This window comes from Pezoporus flaviventris, unplaced genomic scaffold (genome assembly GCF_033815535.1).
Source record: "Pezoporus flaviventris isolate CSIRO_AGI_PZ_B2104156 unplaced genomic scaffold, CSIRO_AGI_Pfla_v1 ptg000057l, whole genome shotgun sequence".
Lineage (NCBI taxonomy): Eukaryota > Metazoa > Chordata > Aves > Psittaciformes > Psittacidae > Pezoporus > Pezoporus flaviventris.
Genome location: NW_026892605.1, coordinates 6,487,837 through 6,503,406, shown reverse-complemented (window position 1 = coordinate 6,503,406; position 15,570 = coordinate 6,487,837). Strand labels below are relative to the sequence as shown.

Below are 15,570 nucleotides of genomic sequence, written 5' to 3'. Positions count from 1 at the left end.
TTCATGACTTTCTATACTAAATTCCAAATGTTATAAACAAATGGAAAACTAAAGCCACAGTTAACTGATGCCCCTTAAAATGAAGCTGCCTGAATTATTTCTATCCAGATTGACCGCTTTCATAGATTTTTCAACTCATTATGCACCGAAAGTCTGATCTGAATCAAACATTCTGTTTGTTACCCAGTGATAAAAGTATTAATTTTGTCTTAAATGTAATTCCCTCCTCTGAAAACAAGCAAACAAACAAAAATCTGTGTCAATTACTTTCCAAAGGGCATACAAAGCAACACGTACATTTGGGAGGAGTATAGAGTCCCTATTTCAGTGAACACGATGACAGTGCAACTGCAGTTATTTCAAGCAGAGCAGTATCAACATAAGAGACTGATAATAAGCCATTTCAGATTATTTTGCATCCTAGCAATCAGGATTGTTTTTAATGCTTATTATACCTATTGGCATACACTGCTCTCACAGCACAGTAACAAAAGTGACCAAGTAGTGTGACCAGAGTCTCTCTCTTACCCTTTAAAACTAAAATGTAAATTATTCCCCCCAATTCCTAGCCAAGACTACTCTCCAAGATTAAACTGATTCCATCAATTACTGGGGACTTACATTTTTGTGAAATAGAACATGCTGAATTAAATAGCAATGGCGAATCCTATCAGATATTGCAGTATATTAATATTGTAATTAGCTAAAACAATCTCATACCCTTCTTCTGTTTTCACCTTCTTCCTGCCTTTGACGTTTTCTTTTCTCTATAAAAGAAAAAAAAAAGAACCAGCTGAGCTCCATACAAGAAAAAACATTACCAATATTTTTTAACCAACAGTGAAAACCCAAAGTTAACTTGCTAAGATTCCTACTTACATAGAAATAAATAGCTCATACAATTAAATGAAAACAAAAGACAAAGCTGCTTGTCTATCATTATGGAGTTTCTTGTTGGAATTAATTAATCGTGATGGTATCTTGGGTCAAGGCATGACGTGGGTACTAGCTAACAAAAAAAAAGTAGTTGGAAAAAGTATGATGTTAAGAACAAACTTGAGCATTATCAAATTAAAATCTTGCTGAAGTTCTGGGAGGCCCAAAGTATTACCCAAATAGTTTGTGTCTGTATCTACTATACAGCTGTAAATGTAACATCTCAGCATCAAAGGATAGTAATCTCTTGTTTAAGGGAAGGAGAGACATGCATCTCTCTCAAAAAGAAAAAAATAAAACCAAACCCAAATCCACAAAGAAACCTACTCTAAGAAAATCTAGGCTTTTTTAATAACTGTGAAAGAGGTCTAAAATTATTTCACAATATAAAATTGTATCCAAAGATTTTAATTTCTAAACATAGCTTTTAACAACTTTCACAAAATACTTTCAATAAGAATTACATTAAAAAATAAAAATCTTTCAAAGCCAGCAGATAATTACAGCTCTACAGAACAACATGTTTTCTGTGATAAAACACAGTTAGGTGAAGCAGCAAAAAACTGTAAAGGAGACAACAGAGTTTGGGCAGCTCATGACATAGTGTACTTCATAGGAATACTAGGATAGACGACCCAACTTACCTCTTCTGATTAGCTCTTTCCCTTCATCAATCAAATCAGAGGTCATTTCATTATCCCCCATGAACTGCTGAAATCCCAAAAGATTCAAACAACGAGTTCCTAAACTGGTAAAGCCGGAGAAGCAATTTTGTTTGTTAACTTACAATGAATAGAGGTATTACAATGCAAAATGTGAAACAAATTACTCAGAAATTTATGGACAATTCAAGAATAAAGCAACATAGAAGACACATTATTATACTGAAAAATCAGAAAATTCACAACAGTGACATGTTCGCATATCCAACTGAAAGTAATGGAATACTCCTAATTCAAATTGAGAATAACACTGTCTATAGTCTTGAGAGTAGTGATTTAAGACAATTGCTTGAAATGTTCTCACATATAACAAAATTTATACCCATGATATCTCATTGACTCTTCTTTGTCAGAAGACAATTACTACAAAATATTCCGCCTATTAAGATATCTGTGGTTTTGAAATAGTAGTAACAGGAAAGCCACCTTCATCTCAGGTTTCACTCGGGAGAAACATGGCATATTCTTACACTTCAGGGATGCTGGCTGAATACACATTAGGCAGCAGTCAGATAAAAAGCTTGCTCCACTTTTTTTAACCTAGTCCTTGAATTAGACAGCATTAAACCACTTTCACCTTTTCAGCTTCACACTTGAGAACACACCTGCTGTTTTTGTTGCTGTTTTTCTCTAAACTGGTGTATCAATATCATGTTCAAAGTTGGCTTCATTGTATATTTACGCTGAAAAGCTTTTTTTGCCTATACTATCTGAACTTTAAGACTGCTGCATTAAACAGCTTTCCGTGATAGATTTTATCTAGTGTTTTACATGCATCTGAATTATTAGAGGGCAGCAAAGTCCTCGCAAAGCAAGCTCCTCTCCTCAGTTTCTTCTCTTCCTTTTCACTATGGCATTCAAGACCCAGGGTCACAGACAACAAGTCACACAAATTATTTTCTTCTTGTTGGCTTCACTGTTTTTTGGGGGGCTTTTTTGCTTGTTGTTTTTTTTTTCCCCTCCACCACCATTTTTGTACCCTAACCTAAAAGTAAGCATGCAAAAATAAGGACAGGATCCTTGTTGTCTTATTATATATGGATGTACGTAGGTTTTTATGGACAGACCAAGGTGTTTTACTACAATGTAGATGAGTCATGCAAAATAAAGGAAGCGAACATAAACGTAGCTGGGCAAACCTACAGTATCTCAACCATTACAGAGCTCAAAAGCAAACATTTTGAAATGTAAGATAAAGCAAGCATATAATATATATAGCAGTATTTTCTGTAACTACCCTTACAGCTGCCAAGAAATTGTGCCTTAGGGAAACAATATCAAACGATTTAAACCACTATATTTTCAAACTGAAGTCTGGTATGGATCACAAAATCATTGTACCAATTAGAAAGTTTATTAACTACAGTTTCAGCTAATGCTTCTTAACATATTAGAAAACCTTGCTGAAAACAGTTTCCTCATGGTAATTTTAATCTCAAAAGCAGAATCTAAGCAGGCTCCAAAGTTTGAACAGATCTGACCTCAAAATCTAGGAATGAAGTTTAATGGGGAAAAAGCCTCCACAACTCAGTTATGAGTTAATATAATGAATATTCTTGAAATGTGTACATTTCACATATATAAACAGCTAGGTATTGGTTTAGGTTTTGCATTTTTGTTATTATTTCATAACTCATCTGCTGGAAAAGGAGAAGAGAATATCTCACGATATTCATCTCAAGAGAATGATCACTGAAACTAATATTATTCATGTAAAGAAACACAGAGGATCTGTCTTGCATATCACTTACCTGAAGTATGTGGCAATACAGAGAATGACAACAAGCATTGGGTAATATATATAAAATCCATCTGCAATGAAGGATAGTACTCTCATGGATCCCATTATCTGGAAAAAGAATTCCAAAACCAAGCTATAATCAAGTATTTTCTACATATATCCATAAAGATTGTCCCATCTTACTGTTTTCAGTCCACAACACACAAACACAGAATCCTTTACATTTACTGAAAATCAGTCAATATCATTATCACAGATCTGCTTCAGACACTTGACCCAGAATAAGCAGATATAAAGGCTGCCTCTAGCAGTGTATCCACTTCGAGGTTTCCAAGATGCTTGATCTTGTCTCACCTAATCCAGGACCAGTTCAAATCTGGTGGATCTTTTTTCATCTGCTGCGAAAGGCATCTCTGGGCAACACTTAAGAATCCACTTGCTAACAACAAAGATGTGAGATGTAACCTGCTGTCCTGCGGAAACTGTGGTTCAGTTATCCCAAATTCACTGTTTTTTAGTGGCAAGTTAGGTTTACTCCTAGTCTATAAAAATGCCCCATATGCTAAAAACAGAGGAAGCTAAAGCTCTGAAGAAGTGAAGAACAGTCTGAACTCTTCACAGTAACACTTTACTTTCTTAGGATAAAGAGACCTAAACAGAAAAACTGCACTATTGATGACTCCTAGCAATCATTACTGAACTATAAGTAACTATGTCTACCTGTGTAATAGTAATGAAAATATTTTAATATCCGAATCTTAATATAAGAAATATTTTAAAATATTGTGCCTATTTTCCAAATCATATAGATGGCTCAAACCCACATTTTCTGTACTTACAGATGTATAAGCAGTTGGCTGAGTATTTTTGTGAGAGATTATTGCATCCATGTGGGTCAAGCCCAAAAAGTTCAAGCATAATGGTGGAGTAAGACGGCAAAATAACCTGCACAAATACAAGAAGCAACAGCATTTAAAACAATTTATTGGACTAATGATATTCACAAATTGTAACTTGGTATTTCACAGAATATACCTGTATGTTTCTAAATGAAAGAATATAAATGAAACTTTCATGGACACCTTCAATTGAGTATCTGACAGAAAATCTGCAAAATATATACCACATACTCACATGCCACTGAAAAGGAGACTGTACGCATCTGTCTGATGATGTGAAGATAAGTAGTAATAGTTAAATACACGGATCCTGAAGACAGTAGAGTAAACACAGATACTTAAGAAAAAGATGGTAAGAAAACAGGCCATCTGTGAAAAAAAATATAAAAGTCACTTGAATGTAGAACTCTACTAAAGGTTTTACTGCATTCAGCACACAGTCTGTGCAGGCAATAAGTTGACTGCAGTCTAATTTTTTATTTTGAGATGGGACAGCAACACCAGCTCTCACCTGCTCTAAGAAACTTCAGGAGTTTTTTTCACCAATTAAGAATTATACTTTAACATCCTGCATTTCATATAATGATAACTGACCCTAGGAGTATTAATTCTACTTCTTGTTACGTAAATGAAATTGCTGTAATTACCTTGATAATTACTATGATAATTTAGCATTTCTTCCCACAAAAAGGGATAAAAATGAGTGTTTTCGATGCAACCTATTTTGTTAGTATACTGGAATTTTTCAGCTCAGTTCCTTTACTGATAAATTTGTACATGTGTATGCTAGCTACACCTGAGGCTGTATTTCTGGTCAGCAGCAAATTCCTGGTTAGGAAAGACAGGTCGCACATGGCTGATTAAACACAAACTTCAAGTTAAGGTTTCACAGATTATTCCACACATGACATTCAGCTCAACTGGGTCACACACTCATCCTGCATTGAGAGTTTTAAGAAAGTGGCAAAAGGCTGACTCACTCCACAGAAACAATGGTGTTACATGTTTTAGAGACCTTCTGAGAGTTGACAGATTATTTAGAGGCTTACTTTTAAATAAATCTGGTCTAATGTTGTGGTAACAAATTACCTGAAAGATTTTTATTGACTGATTATTTCAAACTTACCTCTATGTATATATAATTATATGTCTTTTCTGCCAGCTGTATGAAAACTGCAAACAGTGATAAAACTGGTTTTGTGCTGAAAAAGGTGCACTCTGACCACACAACAACGACAGAGAATGTGGCCAGAACAACAGCAAGCACCCTATAAAACCATGGTCGTAGAAGGCATTCCCAGTACCACTCTGGAAAAAAAAAACATACATACAACTGGAAAGGGTTAATGAAAATTACACAACCAGAAATTGAACTCCCTCACAAAAAAAAGTCACAAACTTCTTGGACACACACCTTTAAAATGAAGACCAGAATCTACGGGGTCACACACTTAATTTTAGGGGTCTTCCAAAGCCTAGAGATCTGGCTCAGCTCTAAATAATCATATGGAAAACAGGAGAAAACAGGGTGGAATCTGGGAGGCAAATTTTGCAAATGGACTGGGGAGAGTGGGGTGTGCAGAACAGAACTCTTCACGTTTGGCACAGATACTACAAGTGATCCACTTTTTGTTTGTTCGTCTGTTACTCTCTTGGAAACAAAACTTAGGCTCTAAAATGATGCTGTTCTACCCGGGAAATAACCCATTACTACTGCACAACAAATTAGAAGTTAAAACATGGGAAAAGGCACCTTCTGAAAAGATGAACAAGCAGCTACATCTCCTTATGTTCAGTACATGACAGACAGAGAATCTTTTCCTCTTTGCTTTACCAGAAGAGTGGTGCCATCTCAGTAATGTTCCACAAATGCAGAAGGTATCTGTGATACAGTAATTTCATCTGCTAACTTAATAATTTGTTTTCTTTCTTCTAAGGCTTCAAAGTTTTCTATTACAACATGCAACTGCTTTTAAGTTTAGATTCTATATATATACATATGTATACATATAATATATATATATATAAACAATATTTATGTTGCAGAGAGGTTGCCTGGTCTAGTAAGTCCCACTGACTTCATTTCTAGTAGTCCATGTGGGTGCTAGAGATACACATAACAGTAGTCTGGAGAACACTAAGGACTACAGAGCCCTGGGAGAGATGGTTAGGGGCTCTGGAGCTCAGACAGTCTTTTCATCATTTCCCCAGGATAAAGGGGAGGACCTTAAAAAGGCTAGGTGGATTTGGCAGGTTAATAACTGGTTAGAACAATGGTGCCATAGTCAGGGGTTTGGGTATTTAGAACATGGGACTCGATTTGAGAGGCCAGGTCTACCAGAGGCTGGTGAAGCTGTGTTTTGGTAAGAGGCTTGCCAGGCTAGTCAAGAAAGCTTTAAACTAGATGTGTTGGGGGATGGGGGCATCATTCCATCCCAACACACCCAGTCAGTTGCCAGCACCTATAATAAATGCTTGGAGCGATGTAGAGATAGTTCAGCTGCTCCAGCCAATAAGCAGCTAACAAAGTTTGTGGGTCAGGGTCAAAGGGAGAACAGCTATGGGGGACATTACTGTGGGGATCTGTTACAGACCGCCTGATCAAGAGGACTCTGTGGATGAAGCGCTCTACAGACAGATAGGAGCAGCCTCACACTTGCAGGCCCTTGTTCTCCTGGGGGACTTCAACCACCCTAATATCTGTTGGAGGGACAGTACTGCCTGGCACAAGCAATCCGGGAGGTTCTTTGATTGTGCAGAAGACACCTTCCTTCTGCAAGTAACAGAGGAGCCAACAAGGAGAGGTGCCATGCTTGACCTTGTGCTCACCAACAGGGAAGGACTAGTTGGAAATGTGACACTCCAGGGCAGCCTTGGATGCAGCGATCCTGAGATGGTCAAATTCGAGATCCTCAGGACAGTGAGAAGAGCATGCAGCAAACTCTGGACTTCAAGAGAGCAGACTTTGGCCTCTTCAGGAACCTGCTTAGTAAGGTTCCATGGGATATAGCCCTAGAGGGCAGCGGGGCCAAGACTGTTGTCTGATATTCCAGGATCACCAGCTACAAGCTCAGGAGTGTTGCATCCTGACTAGAAGGAAGAGCAGCAGGAGGGCCAGGAGACCTCCTTGGATGGATAAGGAGTTGCTGAGGAAACTTAGAAGGAAAAAAGAGGTTTATAAAAGGTGGAAGCAAGGACAGGCAGCCTGGGAAGAATACAGGGATGTTGTCTGGGAAGCTAGGAACCAGGTTAGGAAAGCTAAGGCCCAGTTAGAATTAAACTTGGCTAGGGACGTGAAAGACAACAGGAAGGAATTCTATAGGTACATTGTGAATAAAAGACAGACTAGGGACAACGTGGGCCTGCTCCAGGAGCTATCAGGAGAACTGGTGACCCTGGATTTGGAGAAGGCTGAGGTTCTCAGTAACTTCTCTGTCTCGGTCTGCACTGGCAAATGCTCTGACCACACCACCCAAGTCTTGGAAAGCAGACGCAGGGACTGTGAGAATGAAGACCTTAGGCCCACTGTAGGAGAGGATCTGGTTTGAGACCATCTTAAGAACCTGAATGTGCACAAGTCCATGGGACCTGATGAAACCCACCTGCGGACCCTGAAGGAGCTGGCAAATGAAGTTGCTAAGCCACTGGCCATTTCATTTAAAAATCATGGCAGCCAGGTGAAGTTCCCGACAACTGGAAAAAGGGAAATATAACCCCCATTTTCAGGAAGGAGAAAATGGATGACCCAGGGAACTACAGACCAGTCAGTCTCACCTCTGTGCCTGGCAAAATCCTGGAGCAGATTCTCCTGGAAGGCATGCTAAGGCACATGAAAATCAACGAGGTGCTTGGTGACAGCCAGCATGGCTTCACTACGGGGAAATTCTCCCTGACCTATTTGGTGGCCTTCTATGGTGGGGGTACGGAACTGATGGACAGGGGCAGAGCAGTTGACGTTATCTACATGGTCTCATGCAAAGCATTCGACACTGTCCCACACGCCATCCTTGTCTCTAAATTGGAGAGACATCAATTTGATGGGTGGACCACTCGGTGGATAAAGAACTGGCTGGATGGCTGCATGCAAAGAGTTGTGATCAATGTCTCAATGTCCAGCTGGAGACCAGTAACGAGTGGTGTCCCTCAGGGATCGGTGTTGGGACCAGTCTCGTTCAACATCTTTGTCACTGACATGGACAGTGGGATTGAGTGCGCCCCCAGCAAGTTTGCCGATGACACCAAGCTGTGTGGTTCGGTTGATACGCTGGAGGGAAGGAATGCCATCCAGAGGGACCTTGACACGCTTGTGAGGTGGGCTGATGCCAACCTTATGAAGTTTAACCATGGCAAGTGCAAGGTCCTACACCTGGGTCAGAGCAATCCCAGAACAGCTACAGGTTGGGCAGAGAAGAGATTCAGAGCAGCCCTGCAGAGAAGGACTTGGGGGTGTTGGTCAATGAGAAAATTAACATGAGCTGGCTTCAGTGTGAGCTTGCAGACCAGAAAGCCAACCGTGCCCTGCACTGCATCAAAAGGAGCCATCAGGTTGAAGGAGGTGATCCTGCCCTTCTACTCTGCTCTCGTGAGACCTCACCTGGAGTATTGTGTGCAGTTCTGGGGTCCTCAACATAAAAAGGACATGGAACTGTTGGAACAAGTCCAGAGAAGGGCCACGAGGATGATCAGGGGACTGGAGCACCTCCTGTATGAAGGCAGGCTGAGAAAGTTGGGGCTCTTCAGCCTGGAGAAGAGAAGGCTGCATGGAGATCGCATAGCAGCATGCCAGTATCTGAAGTGCGGCTATACAGATGCTGGGGAGGGACCCTTCATTAGGCACTGTAGTGATAGGACAAGGGGGAAGAGCTTAAAACTTGAACAGGGGAAATTTATATTGGATATAAGCAGGAAGTTCTTTACTGTGAGGGTGGTGAGGCACTGGAATGGGCTGCCCAAGGAAATTGTGAATGCTCCATCCCTGACTTTGCTCAAGGCCAGGCTGAACAGAGCCTTGGGTTATATGGTTTAGTGTGAGGTGACCCTGCCCATGGCAGGGGGGTTGGAACTTGATGATCTTAAGGTCCTTTCCAACCCTGACTATTCTATGATCCAATGATCAGTAACTGAAGTGTATTCCATTACAGAAATGCATTAAGATGCATATTTGTTTCCCTCTACTGTAACTGAACCTTTTACATTAAAAAAATAAATTCTTCTTATGGAACAGTACCAGTTACTCCTTTGCATATTCAAAATCTGCATTACAGCACCTACCAACAGTTGGTGTGTAGAAATACTGAATGATTTTGTTCTCTGGTTCCTGGGAATGAAAGGTATGAACAAACTGTCGAGTTGCACTGGTTTCATTTTTTGCCACATCTTCTAGGTAAAACGCTTGTTCTAAAAGAATTTGCCACTGGACCTGTGTACGACGATGTCTCTGTACTGAATAGATTACCTACAACAAATTCCAAGAAATTATGGTTACAACATACTTGTTTCAAGAAATGTGAGAAAAGCCTTGCAAAATCCCTTACAGATGTGTATTTTGCAGGATTGCAAAGATTACTTCTGTATATTAACAAAAGCCAGTAATTAATTATCTAAATACATAAATCATAAAAGGACTATCTACATGATTCCTGTGTTTTGAAGTTCTTTTGTAGGCTTACACTAATAATATTGTGTGTGCCTTTAACATAGTAGAACAGACCAAACTGTTCTAACTTACTAACATGTAGACAGAAAGGAATGTTCGGCTGATGCATGAAGGAACATCACAGGACTGATAACAACTAAGGAGACAGTAAATAAGACCAAGGATGCTAGCCTTGAAGATAGCAGAGTGGCGCCCACAGTGAAGCGAGACTGAAACAAAACAGAAGCAAGGACATACCAACTGCTAACTCATCAGTAGAGCTTTGTGAGTGTGCACAAGCACTGAGGTCATTCAATAAACACAGTAAGGAAGACTATCAGTGACCACCAGACCCCCACCAAGCAACAAAGAGCATGCTTAATTAGGATGCAAATATTATAATTATTTCCTGGAAACTCTGTAAATATGCATGAATATGCTAAATATATAACTGCTACTGGCAAGTAACGGGTGCACTCACATTTGCAAAATGATTTGCATGTGAGCCCTGCACTGCAATAAACAATGCCTGCTTTCTAAAACTCCAAATTGAGTCTTAGAGAGTTCCTATAACTGACTTTTATGGTAACACTTTCATCACAATCCATCTGTAGCAATGACAGCCTACTTTTTCCAGCATACCATTTTATTTTCTGCATCTTAGCAAATATCAATCTTATACTACAATTTCTTCTTTAGAATGTGCTGTCAATCAATCATTACAAAGCTTACCCACAGTTAAAACAATGTCAAGATATAATGGAGTGAGAACATTTTTTTATACATGCAGAAATTTGATCTGGACATTACTAGGGATATTAAACTTCTATATTTTCACTGAGAAAAGCTTTTGTTAAGCTCAAAACCCACTGTACTCAGCAATTCAGGTAAAGTGCATTGAAAATTTTTGTTTGACTAGCATTTATTCTCATTATGGTAGCATAAGTGAGGCATTCTCTCATTTATTAATATACCTGCTTGTGAAGTTTGACCAAACTTTTTTCAGTTGGATAACTGTTCTGTCTTTCATCAAAATCTTCATAATCATCCATATTCCTACCCATTCTTTCCTGGTACTCAGTAGGACACTGGGAAAGACAAGTGAAAATTGACTGGAAGATAAAGGAATAGCAAGTGCTCTTTGTTAATTATGAGTAAATGTTTGGTGCATTTCATGCAATGGAAAGGCCCACTTAAAGTGTAGATTTGTCTGTTTCAATACTGCATATGTCAAAATACATCAAAAGAAAGCATTTTACAAAGAATTTAAATTCAAATTCCAGTCAGAAACTCACAAGATGCCAATTACAGATTTTATGTTAGGGGAAAAGAAAATAATGAACAAGTATTCACCAGGTGCAGGAACACCCCCTCCCAGTTGAACAATTATGACTGAAGGATGAGAAATTTGTTACCTTTTTCAGTATTGTATCAACACATTTTCTCAAAGGGTGGTTATACTTGATACTCTCACTTACTTTACGAACTTCCTGTTGAATTAAAAAAAATACAGATTTGTTTCATTCTGCTAAATAGATTAAAACATTTTACAGGATCAGGCAAGAGTTCTGGTGCTTCCAATGGAAAAGATAACCATCAGAGCTTAAAAACAATAGAGCTTCCTAAAAGCCATAGCTCTACTAGATATCTAATAAAAGATAACTGAAGTATTTCTAAAGAATATATATACATAAACCTATGCCAGTACGCAAACAATACTCTGTGAATGTGTGGAGGACTAGTTTCTACACATGAATGCTGAAATGGAAAATTCTTGTTTTAGTTGTAGGTAAAGAGGAGGAGTTTGTCTTGCCTGGTTTAGTTTCATTTTACTACATTAAGGAGCTTGATGAATATAATTTTACACTTCTTCATTTTATATCTTCCTCACATTATCTCCACATAGCTTACTTCTGCAACCATTTGGCATTTATTAGTAATAAAAAGATGCTACCTAACAGCTAGAAAAGTTCTGTCAGAACTGGCTCTAGCAGTTTATCAGGCTTAGTGAGAAACAAATTTTATTCTTCATCCTATTGGCAATCTAGAGATAATGTTTTGATGGTTTCTTGTTGTTACAAATGACACTTTAAAAACCAAACCAAACCAAAACAACAACAAAAAGTTATAGACTTTAGAGGACAAAAATAATTGGAAAGGCTTAGAGATACTGTCAAATAGGATGATTAAGCAGACAAAAGAACTGTATTTGTTTAGTGTGTCAAAGGAGGCTAAACGGATATAGACAGTCCTTCCACATATAAAAAGCTGTTCTAAGAGATGCCTCTCAGTAAATCTGAATTCCTTCTGCATCTCACAAGAGATCTGATCAGTCTATGGAGAAGGATTTTTTATTATGTAGTGGGATTATAAAAAAAAGGAAAATCCCTCAAGAATGTCTGTAAGAGTCAATCCTAACATATTCAGCCCTATCAAGTAGAGCACTGGACTGGAAAAAGCATTAAAAAAAAAATAAATTTGAAGTATCATCCACCACTACAGTTTCTTGCATTTTCATAATCCCTGATAAAGAAAAAAAAACAAAAGCCTGAATTAAACTGGGTGAGAGCTAAAATCTTGTGATTTATTTGATGCAGCAGCAGCTCATACTATTAACAATCAAGCTCTCAGAATCATCACCAACATTCTTAAAAAATTTTACATATTTTCACATAGTTCAGTCTTCCTGTGAAGGTTGAAAATGAAATATTGGCCAGAATTTCTAAGGTACAGTGCAATCATAGTGCAATTGTTTCTAGACAGAAAGAAAAAGAAGTTGGGAAAAAAAAGTGCCAAACATTGAAGGAAGGTTTTTATCCTATATTAACAATAAAATGTGTTTTATGTTGTATATGACATAACCTCAGAATCTGTCAGTTACCATACCTGACTTAAAGGACAATCTAGCACAAGACAGCAGTCTAGTACAAGACCCTCTTTTCAGGGAAGTTTGCTGCCTCCCTGAGCCCAAATCGGGGTCATCACTACAAGACTGACAGGTACACCCTTCAGACTGCAATCCATTCCTGCTCTTTCATAGGGGCACTAAGGATGTCACAACAAAAAGTCTGACGCTGATTAAAAGAGATTTCACAGCCCCAGCAAGAATGCTAAAAAACCTGAGGAGCACAGGTAGCCTCTCCCTCAATTCTCCCACTAATGGGGGGAGACTTGGGAGAAAACAGGTGAGCCAATAATGTCAATACCTGGCTCCTGAACTGGTGCCTCCATCAAAATGCTGGGGTTTTAAGCCACAGAAGAGCCCTCACGGCACAGAGTATGTTGTGTTTAATGAAACAGAACAGATCAGAACATTTTCAGTTGGAAGGGTCCTACAATCATCTAGTCCAACTGCCTGACCACTTCAGGGCTGACCAAAAGCTAAACTGTTATTAAAAGCACTCTCCAAATGCTTTTTAAACACTGACAGGGGTGGAACATAAACCACCTCTCTAGGAAGCCTGTTCTAGGGTTTGACCACCCTCTCAGTAAAGAAATGCTTCCTACTGTCCAGTTTGAAACTCCCCAGACACAGCTCTGAACCATTCCAATGTGTCCTATTACTGGATAGCCAGGAGCAGAGATAAGTACCTCCCTCTGCAGGTTTTGGATGATAATCTTAATAATTTGCTTTAACTTTTGTTCAGCCCAGAAGCAGTCAGGCAGTTGGACTACATGATCACTATAGGTCTCTTCCAAATGAAATACTCTATTCTGTTCCATTCAGTTCAAAGTGCTATCCTTGTAAACCAAGTTTTTCTTGTTCATTTTCTAGTAAGCTTTGGAGTTATGTCCCACCCAGATGTTTATAGAGATTTCTTCTATTACTAACGAATGAAGATTCTGCTATTATTTTATGTTGATATATCACAGTTACCACCCTACCCAAAACTCTTCAGGAGTATTATTTCCAAGCCACGGTACCACAGCAGTAGAACAGGGAAAAGCTACTCATATGGGTTGTATTTCCATTCTGTTCTTGAATTGCATTAGATCCTATAGCTCACTCACAAATAACAATAAACAGTCTCAAAATAAACTGATTGGAAAAACCCCAATATTCTATATATTCTCTTCTCAAAGGCACATAGCATGGTCCTGCAAACTGAATTTGGAAACTCTTCTCAAGATTCCAGAAATATACAAGGAGAAGAACGTATGTGCAGACATACACAATTTGCATGAACATTACTGAAACATATGTACACCACGTTTTCAAGTCCACACTGGAATATTGTGCCACAAGTGCCCAATACCAGGAAATTCAGAGATGATTAACTGCAGCCTTCACTTACTTCATAGTGAAAGCTAGTTGCTTACCTCCATAATATCTTCTAAATTCTCCTCTGCATCTGCTTTTTCAGTCATCAGTTTAGCAGCTTTGAAATAGGTCTTCATGAGCAGATAACCTCTCTTGGCCCCATTCCAGTGAGAACGGGGAATTTCCACCAAACCGTAACCCAAAAGCAACACAAGAAGAAAGAGACCCCATGTGTTTGCAGCGGCTATCCCAATAGTCTGAAGTTGGCTCCTAAGGAAAAGAAAAATTGCAAAAACAAAACAAAAAAAACCAACAAAACTCAAACAATCCCCCCCCCCCCCCCGCCAAAAAACAAACTAAAACCACCCAAACAAAAAACATCCTCCTACCCCATCCTCAAGAAAGCAACCCTGAAGTATCTATGCATCAACAGGGCTTTCAAATTTAAGAAACAGGCTTAGTATCATCCGTAATTCTTGCCTAGGGCAAGTCTGCTACTTGATCATATTTAAAGCTGCCACAATTTTTCTGTATCTCCCACACTTCTGCCTCCTCTGGAGCGAAAACAAAAATATTTGTTCTCAAGGAGTATGTTTCTTTAGGAAGCAACAGGAAATTAACAAACTTACTGAAAGCAAGGTTGAAACATTATAATGATAGTCACTATAGTCAACAGTCTCAGAACGCAAGATTTGCATACAAAGAGGGAGTTGAAAGCGATGAGGCATTACATAATGGTAATTGTGTCTAGTATGGAAGGCCATTAGCACTGTTATAAATACCAAGTATTTTATCTCCTTTAAATAGAATCCACAGAAGACAGAAGCGCTACACAGGAAATACTGACACAGGATTTTTGAAAGATGTTATTCTGACACCACTGACAAAGTTTCTGCACTAACTTTGTAAATGGATTTGTAGGGAGAAAAAAATATCCCACTGCTAATGCAAGGGGCTCCTCTGCCACACATGCCAAAATTAGAAAACCAAAACATAGGTTTCTATAAATAGGCAAAAAATCCCTTTTCACAAAAAAAGCCAACAAAGCTTCCCAACTGCCTAGCAAAAGTCAGATCAACTAAACCTGTTTATTATAAAAACACTCATTTCATATATGGAAGAGATTACCTATGACAGTTTCATAAGAACCCATGCCAGTCCTTACAATATTATTCTTACCATTGTAAATTGAAGTTTGGGTTTACAGCCACATATATTAAAAATGCTCCAAAAATCAGTAAGTAAGTGCCATAATAGATTGCATTCTCAATCAATGCAGTTTTAATCTTTCCAGTAATGGAGAACCCTCCTGATCTAGCATATGACTGCATGAAAGGTAGCAGAATCCTAAGAGGAAAGCAAACAAAACCAAATTA

At 38.7% G+C, this 15,570-nt stretch overlaps 1 protein-coding gene across 1 annotated transcript in view; it reads right to left on the bottom strand.

The window, feature by feature from the left end:
* Positions 1 to 15,570, bottom strand: part of LMBRD2 (LMBR1 domain containing 2) — a 32,652-nt gene that overhangs the window by 5,723 nt on the left and 11,359 nt on the right. Inside the window, exons 5-15 of the mRNA XM_061469508.1 lie at positions 15,374 to 15,541; positions 14,254 to 14,464; positions 11,349 to 11,423; positions 10,908 to 11,021; positions 9,570 to 9,753; positions 5,425 to 5,606; positions 4,534 to 4,667; positions 4,239 to 4,344; positions 3,410 to 3,507; positions 1,581 to 1,684; positions 721 to 767 (exon numbers count right to left, since the gene is read on the bottom strand). Of these exons, the coding sequence (XP_061325492.1) occupies positions 721 to 767; positions 1,581 to 1,684; positions 3,410 to 3,507; positions 4,239 to 4,344; positions 4,534 to 4,667; positions 5,425 to 5,606; positions 9,570 to 9,753; positions 10,908 to 11,021; positions 11,349 to 11,423; positions 14,254 to 14,464; positions 15,374 to 15,541 (1,423 nt within the window). The remainder of the gene's footprint in view (positions 1 to 720; positions 768 to 1,580; positions 1,685 to 3,409; positions 3,508 to 4,238; positions 4,345 to 4,533; positions 4,668 to 5,424; positions 5,607 to 9,569; positions 9,754 to 10,907; positions 11,022 to 11,348; positions 11,424 to 14,253; positions 14,465 to 15,373; positions 15,542 to 15,570) is intronic.